The sequence below is a fragment of the Colobus angolensis genome, unplaced genomic scaffold, assembly GCF_000951035.1.
Source record: "Colobus angolensis palliatus isolate OR3802 unplaced genomic scaffold, Cang.pa_1.0 Scaffold106, whole genome shotgun sequence".
NCBI classification, from domain to species: domain Eukaryota; kingdom Metazoa; phylum Chordata; class Mammalia; order Primates; family Cercopithecidae; genus Colobus; species Colobus angolensis.
The window spans coordinates 156,800-174,916 of NW_012111586.1; the positions used below are offsets into that span (position 1 = coordinate 156,800).

An 18,117-nucleotide genomic window follows, 5' to 3' on the forward strand; every position below is an offset into this window, starting at 1 on the left:
CCACATAACCTATGAAGCCTCCTCAGACAATACTAGTAAGAAATAATCCCTCCTTCCTCTGCACACAATAGTTTATCTTTCTTAAAATACCTTCTACACTTTACCCTTGTCCTAAAATTATGTGTCTTATGTCTTATTCTTCTTGGTATGTGCCACAGTACCCTAGTACAATGCCTGGCATACAGTATCTACAAAATAAAGATCTGTCAAACTGATAAAATGACACTACATATAATTACAGGTATATACAGCATTCAGAAAGCATGCTAGTTTTCTAAAGAACCTTCTCATTCATGTATATATCCCTAGCTCAGGCCATTACCATTGCAACAACATCTGTGTCTACTCAGCATCTTCCTCTTGCAATGGGTTATTCTGTGAAGAGTACACACCTTAACTGTTTTGATTCACTTCTCAACACTATGGGCTTTCAAATCAAAGTAAAAGTCCTGATCTCATACCTTTAGTTTATCTACCCAAATCTGTCTACTCCTTATCTAAATATCCACATTCTAGCCTAAGTTCTTCACAATAATTTAAAGGGTCTTCAATTATGCCCACCTGTACTTTTTACTTACTAGTCAATCATGCATGCTATGTCTCCAAGTGGAACATCCTTTAGCATTTTCTATGCAAAAACAGCTCTACTTTCGCACCAAAATTATTAGTCTCAAAGTCTCATTCCTCTTCCTTAGAGGTCTTCCCAGGCAGCATTATATATTTTGAGTCACTTCAGTTGGTCTACCAAATTCATTACTTAATATTTGCTCTGTCATTTATAATCACATTTATGTTACTCAATTATATATGTTTGAATTAATGTAGGGAATTCTGCTTTAAATCAAGGATGATGAGCTCACAACAGGAATATGCATCTGTAAAAAGAATTCTGATCCAGTGTTGTAGTCTTCAGTATAGCAAATACTAGTGGAAGAATAATGTAGTTGTAGACAGCACAGACTGTGAAGGCAAGACTATCTGAGTTCAAATTCTGGCTTTGGTATTTTTTAGTACCTTGGATAACTCACTTAACATCCATGTTCATCAGCTTCATCAGAGTTATTTTAAAAATTACATGAGTTAATACACATAAAATCCTTTTAAAACCATTTGGCACATAAATTCAGCATAATCTTCTATTGTTTTGACTTTTAGCCTCTCACTTATAGCTGAGAACACTGAAGTGCAAAAAATTTAACAACTTGCCAAAAGTCACAGGAACTAGTAAGTTGTAAAGTCAGAAAAGAAACATGAGATTCCTACTAGAGGAGTCTGTCTCACCATTTTATTCAATATCTTTTCAATAAACTGAAATTTTATTCAACTTGTTTAAGGTCTTCGGGACCATTATATGATTAAAAAATGATAAGAAGAAATAAATTTGTAAAAGGAAAAGGAGATTTATAAACTAACTCAGGGATTAAGAAAAGAAGAAAGAAATATTATAATAATAATAGAAGAGAGAGCACAGGCTTATGTTCATGTAAATGGAGGGGACAGGTAAGTATTCCAGAGAGCTGGGTTAAGCATATTATGATGGAGCCAGCCTGGCCAACATGGTGAAACCCCATCTCTACTAAAAATACAAAAATTAGTTGGGCATAGTGGTGCACGCCTGTAATCCCAGCTACTTGGAGGGGCTGAGGCAGGAGAATCACTTGAACCCAGGAGGCGGAGGCTGCAGTGAGCCAAGATGGTGCCACTACACTCCAGCTTGGGTGACAGAGTGAGACTCTGTCTCAAAAGAAAAAATAAATAAATAAATAAATAAATAAATAAATAAATAAATAAATAAAGAAAAAATATTATTAGGATGGAGGTAACTGTCAAGCTTTATTTTCCATTTAAGACATAATGATGTTCTTGCTTGCATTAAAATCACTTCTCTTTAGCAGTTTAGAAAGTCTTTTTTCAGCCAGGTGCAGTGGCTCACACCTATAATCCCAGCACTTTGGGAGGCTGAAGTGGGTGGACTGCTTGAGTCCAGGAGTTTGAGACCAGCCTGGGCAACATGGCAAGACCCCATCTCTACAAAAAAATTTAAAAGTAGCTGGGTGTGGTGGTAGTCCCAGCTACTCAGGAGGCTGCGGTAGGAGGATCAACCTGGGCCCAGGAAGTGGAGGCAGCAGTGAGCCAGCCATGATGGTACCACTGCACTCTAGCCTGGGTGATGGAGTGAAACCCAGTTTCCAAAAAAGCAAAAAAAAAAAAAGGAAAAAAAGCCTTCTCTGTTCCATCAAAAGCTCATTACTTCAAAATTAAAAATGTGTGAAATTGTTTTATTTTTTCACATAGAAATTCAATGTTTACATATGGACAAAGAAATCACAAATTTCAGAAATTTAATAAGGAACTTAGAGGGGTATCAATGTATTTACCATCTACATTTAACTTTTATCCTTTAAACGTCTGAAGGTCACGTTCAGGACCATCACTATTTGCCCTAGGCATTTCCTTAGATAAAAACCCAATGGTTACTTAAAATATACACCCTGTCCTAACAAAAATACTATATGTTATATAACCTCTCACCTCCCACTCTAAAAAAAACTCTAAAGGAAAAATACAGGTAATTCAGTTTATCAGGGCAGGAAATTATGTTTCGTAAGAACACTATATTTTAGTCTATTTGTTAAACAGTATCTGTCCCCCTAATTATATGCCCTTTGCTTATAGCCAACCTCTTTGTATGCTCCTACAGGGGCAACCAATACCCAGCTTAGGCCAAAATGAGTATCAGCATTAGTAATCGAAAGACCCTTGTATGGTATGAACATTTTGTGAAAATATACCACAAAAATAAATTTCCGAATATTTTACATTTTAAAGTGATGATCAAAAAACAGTAGAAAATGAATACAGAAAATATATGTATAAAATGTACATTCAATAACACATGCTTTTGTAACCTGAATCCTGTATTTCTTTAGGCCTCCACTATAAAACTGCATACAGTCTCAGAAAAAAAAGGAAGACTCTCAAAAATAGGGATTGCTTTAAGAAAATAAAACAAGGTAAAGAGAATAAAAGGCAAGCTTAACATCCAAAAGAAATGCACAGTTGTTAACCCAATTCCAACTTGAAAAAATAACTGAAATTACAGGAACTTCAGAAGAAAAAAGCAAATAGAGAAGACCACACTTCTTCAGCTCTTCAAACAATCTTTTCCAAATTGTTTAACAATGCTATGTGTTTTTTAAAATGTGGATTTTGGCCGGGCGCGGTGGCTCAAGCCTGTAATCCCAGCACTTTGGGAGGCCGAGGCGGGCGGATCACGAGGTCAGGAGTTTGAGACCATCATGGCTAACATGGTGAAACCCCGTCTCTACTAAAAAATACAAAAAGCTAGCCAGGCGAGGTGGCTGGCGCCTGTAGTCCCAGCTACTCAGGAGGCTGAGGCAGGAGAATGGCGTAAACCCGGGAGGCGGAGCTTGCAGTGAACTGAGATCCGGCCACTGCACTCCAGCCCGGGCGACAGAGCGAGACTCCATCTCAAAAAAAAAAAAAATGTGGATTTTTCTCTCCTTCCTTCAAATTCTGGCAACAGCTGCTAAATGTTTTATACTCCATATATTCATATAACATCCATGAATTAAGCTTACTTTAAAAGGCAAAGGCTGGATATAAGCTGAGAGGAGTGCTTTAAAAAAAAAAAAAAAAAGGCAAAGGCAGGAGAGCAGAAACTGATGTTTGTTCATTCCTTCTCAAATGATAACATACTGAGCTTATCAACATCTCTTGTAAAATTGTCTAGCTCTGGCCGGGCGTGGTGGGTGACGCTTGTAGTCCCAGCACTTTGAGAGGCCAAGGTGGGTGGATCACCTCAGGTCAGGAGTTCGAAACCAGCCTGGCCAACAGGCAAAACTCTATCTCTACTAAAAATATAAAAAAGCCAGGCACGGTGGGCGCCTGTAATCCCAGCTACTTGGGAGGCTGAGTCAGGAGAATGGCTTGAACACAGGAGGTGGGGGTTGCAGTGAGTTGAGATCGCGTCACTGCACTCCAGCCTGGGCGACACAGCGAGACTCCATCTCAAAAAAAAAAAAAAATTGTCTAGTTCTGTTACCAGAAGACCATGTCACTAATACTAAACTTTTAACTTCTTAAACTCTGGTTTGTGTAAAGTCAAAAGTTGTTCTGGCCAAATAATTCATTTTATATATCCCGATAACTGGCTTACTGAATTCCCTCTGCTGAATCCAATAAATCCTCCTTACTAAATCTCACTGCTGTTATACCTCATGGACTCCTGTGATCCCAACTTAATCACAGTTTGAGATCTTTATCTCTGAGGCTCAAAAGTTTTAACCCTTTACCAGGAATGGGCATACAACAAATTTATTTGACCAAGCATTTACTCAGTTTCTTTCACCTTATCCTATTCTCTTTGCCCTGATTCGTGCTGCAAACATTTACTAGCATCTATTATAAGCTGTGAAAAATGGCAACACAGGAGATACAAATGTAAGGTATTTTCTCTGCCCTTAAGGGGCACATATTCCAGTAGAGGAGACAAATATAAAAACAAATACTTTCTACAAAGTGTGAGAAATTCTATAAAAGAGTTTTATAAAAGTTCTAGAAGAACACAAATGGAAAAGAGTAAGGGAAGCTTCACAAAGCAGTTAACATTTGAAATGGGTCTTGAAGAACAGTAAGGTAGGATGGATATGTGTTTGTATGTATTAGCTGAGATGCTGGAAATGTAGAAAGGATAAGGAAAGCTGATGGCAGTCAAAGTGCTGACTAAAAATATGTTAAAATAGACAACTTAGGATATTAACTATAGTTCCTTTTTTGTTGCAGTCTTGCAAACTAATTTTAACCATTAATTCACAAGTAAGAATTATCTTACAAGCAATACACACACACACACAACTTAGAAATGTTGTGTTCAAAGTGACTATTAAATGGACAGAACCAGGAAACGGTATTTTGAGGACAATGGGGAAAATTCAATGCAACCAAACTGATCCTCTATAATAGAAGGGAATAGCTGTGTTACATAAAACTATTCCTAAATGTTGTAGATGCAGAGAAAAGAATACCAAACTAAAACTCAAGAGAGCTGAATTCAAGTCTCAAACAACTGCTGCGCCCTAATTATGACAAAACCTTTTACTTAAGTCCTAAACTGCCCCTCAGAGTTAAGATCAAATAAAATGAGTCTGAAAAGTGTTCTGAAAAATGTAAAATGCTACACAAATAAAATCTTACTTTCATTATAGTTACATGTGCTACATTGGAAAAGAACTTTCAAAATCTGTATTTCAGACATATTCAATGCATTATACTAAATTTATGACAAAGAGCCTTTACCCGTTCTACAGATCGTGCCCTCTTCTTTGGCCGAGTAGGCAGCGCATCTTCCTTCGGATTGGTGTCTATTGCCCAATAGGACCCCTAGAGGTAAAGAAATTATATTAACCATATAGTACAGCAACCCTATGATATTAAAATGGATTTTTATAATCCTTTGCATCAAAAGCAAACATTCTGCAAATACAATGGAAAAACAGCGTAAGAAACACTTGTTTTGAACTGAGAAAAAGATTATATAAGAAAATATATCCACTTATAATTACATTATTAAAAGAAAACATTCACAAGCTGAAGAATCCAAATCTAAGAACTTCTGCCACACCAAAATTTAAACAGAAAATGATCAACAAAACACATTTTTAATATACAGTGACTCTCAATTGAACAGATGTTAATTATATGACATGAAAAGAATTTAATGTATAAAGATACTGTAGTTTCTATATCCTGGGACCTCACAAATCTACATGGTTAGTGAAACATTTTTAAAGACAAACTGCTAAAACACATTTTATATAGTAAGTGTTCCTAAGAAGCAAAGATATGTACATAAATTTTTTACTGCTTACTCTGTCATGACTTAACTATTCTCTCTTACTTTTTGATACAAGTTATCACAGCATTCATTTGAAAATATGTATGGAGCACCTACTGTGTTCCAGGCACTCAGAAAGTGTGACTCTCCAAAAAAAAAAAAAAAAAACAACTTTGGAAAAGCACAGATCCCTAGATACAGTTTGCAAACATTACACAAACAAGAATAGCAAAACACAGAAAGATAAAGTGGCTTTCCCATTTGAAGTTGTGAGAACCAGGAACAAAGACAAACAGAAACAAAGTCGGATTTTTAGCTCTTTTTCCTTCAATTATCCTGCCTCTATACACACACATGGGGGAGGAAAGCATGAAAGAGGGGAGTTCAAGAAAGGGAAAGAGGGAAAGGAGGAAGATATGCATTTCAGAAACAGAAACACAATGTATATCCTAGTTTCACAATTAATCCCAGTGGTTATATCCAAATTTAGTCTTCGTCTCTACTATCTCATTAATCTTCCTAAGCTGTTTTCTAAGGCAACATTTGACAATGACGGGAAATACAACCCCGACCTATCAATCCTCACACTTTATGCCCAACATGAATCATCTCCTTATACTTTCTTGAACATACCATGTTGTTTATCTGATCCTGTCCTACGTGCTGACCTCACTACTTGTAATGCCCACCATACCAATGACAAACCCATATTCCACCTTCAAATTTTACCTCATATTATCCAAAGGCATCCTTCTTTGATCTTCCTGCCATACCCAAGAATTCATCACTCTCTCCCTCTGCAAGATCTCTATACTTTTTACACATTTAGACCATTGTTTGCAATTAACATTCAATTCTGTTTACAGGTCTGTATCCCCTTCTAGGCTATATGTATGTATTCCTTAAGGGTAGGGACTATTTTACTTGTTTCTATATCCACAGTGCCAGGCACAATGTCAGACACGAAGCACGTACTCAATTAACATCTGTTGAAATGAGAAGGCAAAAAAAGCTGTTTAACAAACTGCATCAAGAATATCAGTGTACTGGGTGTTACTACGTACATGCCAGTGTACACTGTTGGCGTACAAGGTAGGTGTCTATGTCTCGGATCCTGGTCTATGCAGGTACCCGAGCTTAACACTCATTTCATCACCCAGTCACTGCTGGGGTATTTCTATGTTATCTTTTCAAAACAGTCACTACATTTCAGCTAAGAGTCTACCAGACCTGGTAAGAATCTGCTAGGTAGGACCTATGAACTTGCCAAGAACCCTGTAAAATGTAGATGCCACAAAAAGCACTAAAAATGGGAAAACAATGATTTAGGTTTGGCCAGCAAGTTTCAAAATAAATGCAAAGGGGAAAAATTTTACACTGAGTTCTTATAAAAATTAAAAATAAAGTAGGAGAGAAAATACCAAACTTCATTGGACAACAGTTTAAAAACCACTTTTCATAGAAACGATAAACTCCAGCGTTTAGTTTTGTTTTGGGGGATGTGTATACGTGTATTAATCTGGGGAAACCATTCAATGTCCAAACTTTACACTGATTTGTCAGTAAACATTTCAATAAAATTACAAAAAAAAATAGATATCTCTTCTTCCACACAAAATACGAATGGTTGTGGCTTGTCACAAATAAATCAACAAAAGGGAAAAAACTTGCCCATAGCCTATTACTATCCACTAGGTATTCATAAAATCCTGAATGCCTAAATGCAAATTCTAATAATTAAGATTCACAAAAGTAATTGTGAAATCTTCCACCAAACAGTTCAGGCTAACAAAGTATTTGAGTCTGACCTCTGAAATCACAGGTTTGAATAAAGAGACCTTAAAATTCCTCTTCACATAGCAAAACCACAGTGAGGTAACACTTTATACCCACTAGGATGTCTATGATGAAAAAAAAAAAACAGAAAATAGCAAGTACAGGCTAAGTATCCCTTATCCAAATATCCAAAATGCTTGAAATCAGAAATCTTTTGGATTTCAGATTTTTTCAGATTTTGAAATACCTGCATATAACTAATGAGATATCTTCGGGATGGGACCCAAGTCTAAAGCTCAAAATTGATTTATGTTTCATCTAAACTCTTATACACATAGTTTGAAGGTAATTTTTTGTAATCATTTTAATAATTTTGTGCATGAAAACAAAATTTTAACTGTAATCCATCATATGAGGTGAGGCATGGAATTTTCCACTAGTGGCATCATGTTGGTGCTCAATAAGTATTAGATTTTACAGCATTTGTATTTCAAATTTTCAGATTAAGGATGCTCAACCTGTATTGGCAAGCACATAGAGAAACTGAAACTCTTATGCACTGCTGATAGAAATGTGTAAAGGTGTAACCACTGTAGAAAATATGGCAATTCCTAAAAAAATTAAATGGAATTACCAAATGATCCAGCAATTCCACTTCTGGATATATATCCAAAGGATACGAAAGCAGAAAGTCAAGTATTTACACACTCATGTTCATAGTAATATTACTCACAACAGCCAAAAGGTAAAGCAGCCCAAGTGTGCATTGAAGGATAAATGGATAAACAAATACACCACATATATCCAATAGAGTATTATTCAGCCTTAAAAAGGAGGGATATTCTAGCCAGGGGCAGTGGCTCAACCTGTAATCCCAACACTTTGGGAGGCCAAGGAGACAGATTACGAGGTCAGGAGATCGAGACCATCCTGGCTAACACAGTGAAACCCTGTCTCTACTTAAAAAAAAAACAAAACAAAAAATTAGCCAGGCATGGTGGCAGGCACCTGTAGTCCTAGCTACTTGGGAGGCTGAGGCAGGAGAATGGCAAGAACCCAGAAGGCGGAGCTTGCAGTGAGCCCAGATCACACCACTGCACTCCAGCCAGGGCAAAAGAGTGAGACTCCGTCTCCAAAAAAACAAAAGGGATACTCTGACTTATTAAGCCAGTCACAGAAGGACAAATATTGTATGATTCCACTTATAAGTAGTAAAATTCTTAGAGACAAAGAGTAGAATGATGGTTGGTAGGGGATGAGGGGAAAGGAATATAGGCACTTATTGTTTAATGAGTGAAGAATTTAAGCGGGAAGATGAAAAGGTTCTGGAGATGGATGGTAGTGATGACTGCACAACAATGTGAATGAACTTAATATTACTGAACTGTACACCTAAAATGATTCAAATGGTAAGAATTATGTTATGTATATTTTACTACCAAAAAAGTACCTCTCCGCCTTTTCTTTTCTTTTTTTCTAAACACAGTGGCACAATCATGGCATAATGCAGCCTTGACCTCCCAAGCTCAAGTGATCCCGAGCCTCACAATTAGCTGAGACCACAGGTACATTCCACCCCCATGCCTGGTTGGTGGTTTTTTTTTTTTTTTTTTTTTTGGGAGACAGAGTCTCACTCCTCTGTTGGCCAGGCTGGAGTGCAGTGGCGCAATCTCAGCTCACTGCAACCTCCGCCTCCTGGGGTCAGGCAAGTCTCCTGCCTTAGCCTCCCAGGTAGCTGGGATTACAGGCGCTCATCGTCATGCCCAGACAATTTTTGTATTTTCAGTTGAGACGGGGTTTCACCATGTTGGCCAGGCTGATTTCAAACTCCTGAACTCAGGCGGTCTGCCTCCCAAGTGCTGGGATTACAGGTGTGAGCCACTGCACCTGCCTAGTTTTCTGATTTTTTGTAGAAATGGGGTCTTGTCATGTTGCCCAGGTTGGTCTCAAACTCTTGGGCTCAAGTGATCCTCCTGCCTTGGGCATCCCAAAATGCTGAGGTTACAGGTGAGCCACCACACCCAGCCATCTAAGAAGCAGTTACCTTTGCTCTTCCTTGTTAGACAATATAGAAATCTCACAAAAACTGAACTGACATTTTAGATAGCCAATCAACAAACACAGGCTCAGTTCAATTTCCTCCCAGAGTAGGGTCTATACCACTAGGCTCATGTGGAGCAAGTAGGAAACAAGAGGTTTTTGTTTAAGTGGGTTTTTTTTTTGTTTTTTTGTTTGGCAGGGAAAAGGGTGTTGAGGCAAGGTCTTGCTCTGGTGCCAACACTGGAACACAGTGGCACACCATCATAGATCACTGCAACCTCAAACTCCTGGGCTTAATCAACACTCTTTCCTCAGCCTCCTGAGTAGGTAGGACTATAAGTACCTGCCACCAGGCCCAGCTAACATTTTCCTTTATATTTTTGTAGAGACAGGGTCTTGCTATGTTGCCAAAGCTAGTCTTGAACTTCTGGTCTATAAGGATCTTCCCACCTAGGCATCCCAAGCACTAGGATTACAGGCATGAGCCATCACACTCAATTTAGTTTTATTTTTAAATCAACTTTGCTGAAGTATATTTAAACAAAAATAAAATGCACCCATTTTAAGTGTGCAGTTTAAGAAAGTTTGACAATTGTATACATTCATGTAACCAACACTAAAAATACAGAACCCTAAAAATCTCCTTTGTGTGACTCAGGAAGCAATTCCCTTTCCTTCACCTTCTCTCATCCTACACAACCACTGATTCCTATCATTGTGTATTTTCTAGCATTTCATACAAGTGAACTCAAACTGTCAAACTATTTTCCACTCTCAACAGCAGTGTATGACAATACAGCTGTTCCTTCTTGCCAGCACTTGGTATTTTAAGCCTTTTCAATTATACTCTCTCTACTGACGTGTGGTTGCGCCTCAGTGATTTTCAAGTGCATTTCTCTAACAAATAAAGATGTTGTACATCTTTACATGTACTTATTTGCCACTCATATATTATCCTTTGTAAAGTGTCTATTCATATCTTTTGCCCATGTTTAATTTGGATTATAAGAATATAGGCTATTTCTGTTATGAGACTTTTTAATATTCCGAATAACAAGTCATTTCTATGTGAATATGTACTGTGAGTATTCCCTCACAATCTGCGGTTATCTGTTTTCATAATGGAACCTCGTAAGAAGCAAAAAGCTTTTCATTCAATAAAGTCCAATCTATCAAATATTCATTTTATGGTATGTGATTTATATGTTTTTCTTTAATTTGCCTACTCCAAGATAACAAATATATTCTCCACTGTTTTCTTCTAGAAGTTTTATAGTCTTAACTTCCATGTTTAGGTCTCTGGTATACCTAGAGTTAATTTTCTGTATAAGTATGTGATATGGAGCAATATTAATTTTTTGTCCACTCAGATATACAGCATAATTTCTTTAAAATATTGTAACATTTCCCTACTGAATTACATCGGTACCTCTATCAAAATACACACACACACACACACACACAGACACACGACAGTCTATTTTTAAACTCTATTCTATTGATCTACATGTCTATCCTTATGCCAATACCATTTTTTTTTTTTTAATTTTCTGAGACGGGAGTCACTCTGTCACCCAGGCTGGAGTGGAGTGCCGTGATCTCACTCACTGCAACCTCCACCTCCCAGATTCAAGCAATTCTCCCACCTCAGCCTTCCAAGTAGCTGGGAATACAGGTGTATACCACCATGACCGGCTAATTTTTCTATATTTTAGTAGAGATGGGATTTCGCCACGTTGGCCAGGCTAGTCTCAAAATTCCTGACCTCGAGTGATCTGCCCACCTCAGTCTCCCAAAGTGCTGTAATTACAGTGTGAGCCACCATGCCCAGCCGCCAATAACATTTTGTCTTAATTATTGTTAACTGTATAAAAATTAGAAATCAGGCAGTATATATCCTACAACTTTGGTTCCCCACCACCACTGCCACAAGCTGACCTGTGGGCTGGCAGTGGTTCACCCAACTTTGGTTTTTTCCAAAATTATTTTGCCTATTTTAGGCCCTTTGCATTTCTACATAAATAAGAGGACCAGCATGCCAATTTCTAAAAATGAAGCCTATGAGGATTTTTTTTTTCCTTTTTTAGATAGGATCTCCATCACCCTGGCTGGAGTGCAGTGGCATAATCATGGCTCACTGCAGCCTCATCCTCCAGGCCCAAGAGATCTTCCCACCTCAGGCTCCCAAGTAGCTGGGACCATAGGCATGCACGACCACATCTGGCAAATTCGTCTTCTTTTTTGTATGTTGCCCAAGCTGGTCTTGAACTCCTGGACTCAAGCGATCCTCCTGTCTCAGCCTCCCAAAGCACTGGAATTACAGGTGTGAGCCACTGCACCCAGCCTAGGATTTTTTAATTGAGTTTACATTAACTCTATAAATCTACCTGGGGAGGAATGGCATCTAACATTGAGTCTTCCACTCCACAAACATACTATATATGTCTCCATTCATGTAGATCTGCCCTTAGTTCTCTTGGTAATATTTTGCAGTTTTCAGTGAACAGGTCCACATATATTTTGTTAAAATGTATCCCTACAGTATTTCATTATCTTGCTTTTGTTAACTTCATTTTCCAAGCACTCCTTCCTTGCAGCTTGTACCCTTGCTAAATTCACATATTATTTCTAGTAGTTTTTTCCATAGATTCCTTAGGATCTAATGTTTGCAAATAAAGACAGGCTTACTTATCCTTTTTCAATCTGGATGCCTTTTATTTCTTTTTCTTGCCTTACTCCATTGGCTAGGACCTCTAATAGAATTTTGAATAAAAGTGGTTGAACGTAAACATCCTTGCTTTGTTCTCAATCTCAGAGTAAAATATAAACTGTAGGTTTTTCATAAATGCTTCTAATCAAGTTAAGGAAATTCTCTCTTTATTGGTAGTTTGCTGGATGAGTGTTAACCTTTGTCAAATATTTTTTCCACACCTGACATGGTATGATTTTTTAGCTATCTTCTACTCACTTGATGAGTTACTTAAATATCCCTGGTTTTAAAGGTATGTGTACCAAAATGGACAACATCTTTTGAATGTAACTAACTACCCATCAATTTAGTAGAGATGGGAACAAACATACCATCAACAACATACCATCTTGTAAATATTGAGTCCAGATTTCAAATACAATTCTAACAGATTCTAGAGCATTATTACTCTGGCTTTTGTATTTACATTTTCAAAATGTCAGGCTTACGAAGTATTTGATAGCCTATAATTTTGTTGAAGGATAGTCATCTCTGCTCCACAATTGCAAAAAACATTCTCCTATTTAGATCTATAAATTCCAAGTAGAATGATTAATCCAATCAACTATTTCATTTTTTTATCATCTATTTCCTTGCAAGCTAAATGAAAACACAAATCTTTTGGGGTTAGCCAAATTACCTTTCCTAGGCATAACTCTCTTTAGTAATTGTTCTCTGCAATAATTATATAAAAGTTGTAGTGGATGATTTTAAAGGTCCTTTTCTGCCCTTAAGATTTAGGATATGCCAAATATTTGTGTGCTTGTTCTTTCATAGGAATTGTAGGAGGTAAGAAAGAATAATATCTTAAGATTAATACAAAATAATGTAAGGTCAGATACTGGAGGAGGGAATATTTTCATATATATTTTGCTAAACCCTCAATATACTACTTGGGTCCACTGAACTAAATTTAGTTTTTTTGTTTGTTTTTATAGAGGTAGGATCTTGCTCATCAGCTTTTTAAAGACATCATGTGTTCACAGATGGAAGACTTAATGTTAAGATGGCAACACTCCCCAAATCGATGTATAGATTCTATGTAAGTTCTATCAAAATCCCGGCTGGTTTTTTTGCAGATATTGACAAGATAATCCTAAAATATATATTGTAATGTCAAGGAACCCAGAATAGCCAACATAACCTTGAAAAAGAAGAACTTGGAGGGTTCACATTCTCAGACTTCAAAACTTATTATAAAGTTGTAGTAATCAGGACAGTGTGATGCTGGCATAGAGGCAGACATACAGATCAGTGGAACTGATACGACAGTCTAGAAGGAAATCCATGTATTATACGTTTATGGTCAAATTGTTTTCCAGACTACCAAGACAATTCAACAGTGAAACCATCTTTTCAACAATTAGTGCCAGGAAAATGGTCCACATGCAAAAGAACGAAACTGGGTCTCCTAACTCACACCACATGTAAAAATTAATCAAAATGGATCAAAGATCTAAATGGAAGGGATAAAACTGTGAAACTTTTAGAAAAGATAAATGTAAATCTTTGTAACCTTGGATTAGGAAATCTTTTCTTAGCTATGATATCAAAAGTGCAACCAACCCAAAGAAGATTGAACAATTCACCAAAATTATAAATTTGTTTTGTCAAAAGACACTATTAAGAAAGTGAAACAGATCTGGTACTTGCCTCCTGCACTTAGAAAAACCAAATAGCAAGCAGATAATCACATTTCAAACACAGCATCTAACAGAGAACACTAGAATTTAACAAAGAAGTAACAAGAAACACCTGAGGCAGGGAAGGAGGAGGAGAGGAAAGCAGGCGGCCAGCTCACCTGGAATCCTGGAGAGGCTGCCCACTGAGGGAAAAGGATAAATGAGTGATTCCCAGAGGTCCACATTTTCATTATGAATGTCTGTAACCCTAACCACAGGAGAATCCCTATGAGGGTCCTGAGACTAGCATAGGGAGCTTCCTGACAACTCCATCAGGGGCTGAAGCACACACTCTCTGAAGCCTGAGAACTGCCTGCAGCTGCAGCCACTGACAACTCTGCCACCCCTAGCAGCATAGCCACAGCATATTTGTATACACCTTGAGGACAGACTTCCCCAGCCCACCACAAACACTGCTCCAGCTACCTGAGCACACTGCCAAAGCGCCTGGGGATCATCTCCACTCTGCCTACCAAAGCCAGTGCCCAAGTACACCTAAGGACAAGCCACTCTGGCCTGGCACAGCCCCTCCAAGTGCCAAAGCCTACTGCCTAGGGGACCAGGGATTGCCCCACCCACCATGGCTGGCATCTGTGCATACTTCCTGAGGCCCTGAGGACAAACCCACCCAGCTTGCCACTACCGCAACCACCAGTCACCAGTGAGTGATACATGAGGTCTGAGGAATGGCCCTCCCACACTTCACAGCCACTGATAACATCAATTCATACCACTTCAGAACCTGAGGGTTGTCCCACCACCATTACTGCCATCACCCACGCTGTCCAGGGAAATGAAGACACACCAACTGTCCAGCCCACTGCTGCCATGGTCAGTAACCAGCCAAGCTGTCTTGAGGCTGAAGAATGGCCCATTTGGACCCACTAAAACCAGAACGCTACCCAGGGTCTCAAGGACAGGAACATCCAACCCACCACTACCATCACCAGGGCCCAAGAACTGGCCTACTGAGCATCCTCATCCTTAGCAAAGCCTTGCCACAGCCTCCACTAATGACTACAGCCCCAGTCACTGAGAAAAACACAAAAATCACTGATGCCATTTACAACTGAAGAAATCATATGGAGGCTACAGTGCTACATACACTCAGAATCAAAGCTAAAGTGTTCCATGTAACAGGCGTCTCATAGATATATCTTCAGGAAAAAGTCTTCCCCTAGGAAAGTCAACCTAAAAAATTGGAAGAAGTAACTGCTACATTAGATGCACAGACATCAACATAAAAACACGGGGGGGAGGGGGCAACCTCCAAAGAAACACAGTATTTCTCCAACAACAGATTCCAATGAACATGAAATTTATGAAATACCTGAAATTTGAAATAATAATATTAAAGAAGCTCAGTGAGATACAAGAGAACGCAAATAAACAGTACAAAGAAACCAGAAAAACAATTGAGGATATGAATGAGAAATTCACCAGAGACAGATATCATTAAAAAGAACCAAAAACAGATCCTGGAATGAAAGAATTCAATAAATGAAATTTTAAAAATTCATCTGAGAGCTTCAACAATAGACTAGATCAAACAGAAAGAAGAATCTCAGAACTTGAAGAGAGATCTTTTAGAAATAACTCAATAAGGTTTAAAAAAAAAAAAAGAATGGAAGAGGGCTCTCCTGCCACTACTGCCATCATTCATGCCACACATGCTGCCCAGGGGACCAAGGACACAGCCATCTACCCGGCCCACCACTGCATATGTGACATGTGGGACACCATAAAGGGACCGTAGACAAATTCTGGGTGTTCCAAAAACTGAAGATGAAAGGCAAAGAAAGTTTTATTTAACAAAGTAACAGCAGAAAACTTACCAATCTATTATAGCAAGAGATTTAGACATCCAGATACAGGAAGCTCAGAGATCCCCAAATAGATACAACCCAAAAAGATTTTCTTTGTGACACATTATACTTAAACTGGCAAAAGTCAAACACAAAGTTCAAAAAACCAAGAAAAAGTAGTCTATTATTATAAGAGAACCTTCATCAGACTAACAGTGGATTTCTCAGCAGAAACCTTACAGACCAGGAGAGAATGGGATGATATATTCAAAGTGCTGGAAGAACACAGCATGTAGGTAAAAAATACCATTCCCAGGAAAGTTACCCTGAAGCGAAATAAAGTCTTTCCTAGAAATACAAAAACTGAAGGAATTCATGATCATTAGACAAATCCCACAAAAAAGGGCTTAAGGGAGTCCTATGTCCATGAGCAAAAGGATGGTATCTACCATCAAGAAAACACAGAGAAGTAAAAAAACTCACTGGTAGAACAAACACACAAATGAAGAAGAGAAAAAAACTCAAATGTTACCACTACAGAAAACTACCAAATTGCAATAAGCAACAACAGAGAAAAGAACACAAGATATAAAACAACCAGAAAATAATTAACAGAATGATAAAAATAAATCCTCACATATCCATTACAACTTTGAATGTAAACAGATTAAATTTTCCACTTAAAAGATTTAGACAACCTGAATGGATTTAAACAAAAAACAAAAACCATGACCCAACTATATGCTGCCTACAAGAAACTTGCTTCACCTGTAAAGAAACATGACTGAAAGCAAAGGAATGGAGAAAGATATTCCACACAAACAGTAACCAAGATAAGCAGAGACAGTTGCATTAGATAAAACAGACTTTAAGTCAAAAACAACCAAAAGAGACAAAGACAGTCATCATATAATGATAAAGGGATCAATTCACCAAGAAGATATAAAAACTCTAAATACATATGCATCCAACACCAGAGGAACCAGATACTTAAAACAAGTATCAAACAAAGAAACATTGGATTTAAACTGCACCTGAACAATAGGACCTAAAAGACATCTACAGAATATTTTATCCAATAGCTGCAGCATATCTATTGTTCCCATCAGTATATGGAATATTCCCCAAGACAGACCATTTGTTAGGTCCCAAAAAAGTCTCAAAAATAATTTTAAATCAAAATTATGCCAAGTATAGTCTCAGACGACATGGACTAAAACTAGAAAGCAACAACAAGAGGAACTTTGGAAACTCTACAAATAACGGGAAAGTAAACAAAATGCTCCTGAATGACTATTGGGTCAACGAAGAAATTAAGAAGGAAATAAAAAACTTTCTTGAAATAAATGAAAATGAAAACACAACATACCAAAGCCTATAGAATACAGCAAAAGCAGAGCTAAAGGAAAGTTTATAACAATAAATGCCTACATCAAAAAAAGCAGAAAGATTTCAAATAAACATCTAACAATGCACTTCGAGAACCAGAAAAGCAAGAACAAAGCAAACACAAAATTAACAGACGAAAAGAAATGATGCAGCCTGGGCAATGGGCTGGTCTCATCTCTAAAAAAATATTTAAAAATTAGCCTAGCATGGTGACATGTGTCTATAGTCCCAGCTACTCAAGAGACTGAGGTGAGAGGTATCCTGTTAGTCCTGGTGTTCATGGCTGCAATGAGCTACGATCATGTCACTTCCTTCCAGACTGGGCAATACAGCAAGACCTTGAATCTAAAAAAAAATTAAGAAAATAGAAATAATAAAGGTCAGAGCAAAACTAAAGAGGTTTAAAAAATACAAACTATCAACTAAAAGTTGGTCTTTTGAAAACATTAAGAAAAATCAATACACTGACAGCCACATTAATCAAGAAAAAAAGAGAAGACCCAAATAAACAAAATCAGAAACAAAAAAGAGGACTAACAACTGATATCACAGAAATACAGATCACCAGATGAACAACCAGATGCTACCAAACTGTAAAACTGGGAGGAAATGAATAAATTCATGGACACATACAAGCTACCAATACTGAATCAGGAAGAAATAGAAAATCTGAACAAACCAGTAACAAGTAACACGACTGAATCAGTAATAAAAAGTCTTGGCTGGGGCCGGGCGCGGTGGCTCAAGCCTGTAATCCCAGCACTTTGGGAGGCCGAGACGGGCGGATCACGAGGTCAGGAGATCAAGACCATCCTAGCT

At 37.8% G+C, this 18,117-nt stretch overlaps 1 protein-coding gene across 2 annotated transcripts in view; it reads right to left on the reverse strand.

Annotated features, from left to right (window-relative positions):
• Positions 1-18,117, reverse strand: part of FOXJ3 (forkhead box J3) — a 163,308-nt gene that overhangs the window by 56,100 nt on the left and 89,091 nt on the right. For both annotated transcript variants that reach the window (XM_011944912.1, XM_011944921.1), the window contains exon 5: positions 5,320-5,403. In XM_011944912.1, the coding sequence (XP_011800302.1) occupies positions 5,320-5,403 (84 nt within the window). The remainder of the gene's footprint in view (positions 1-5,319; positions 5,404-18,117) is intronic.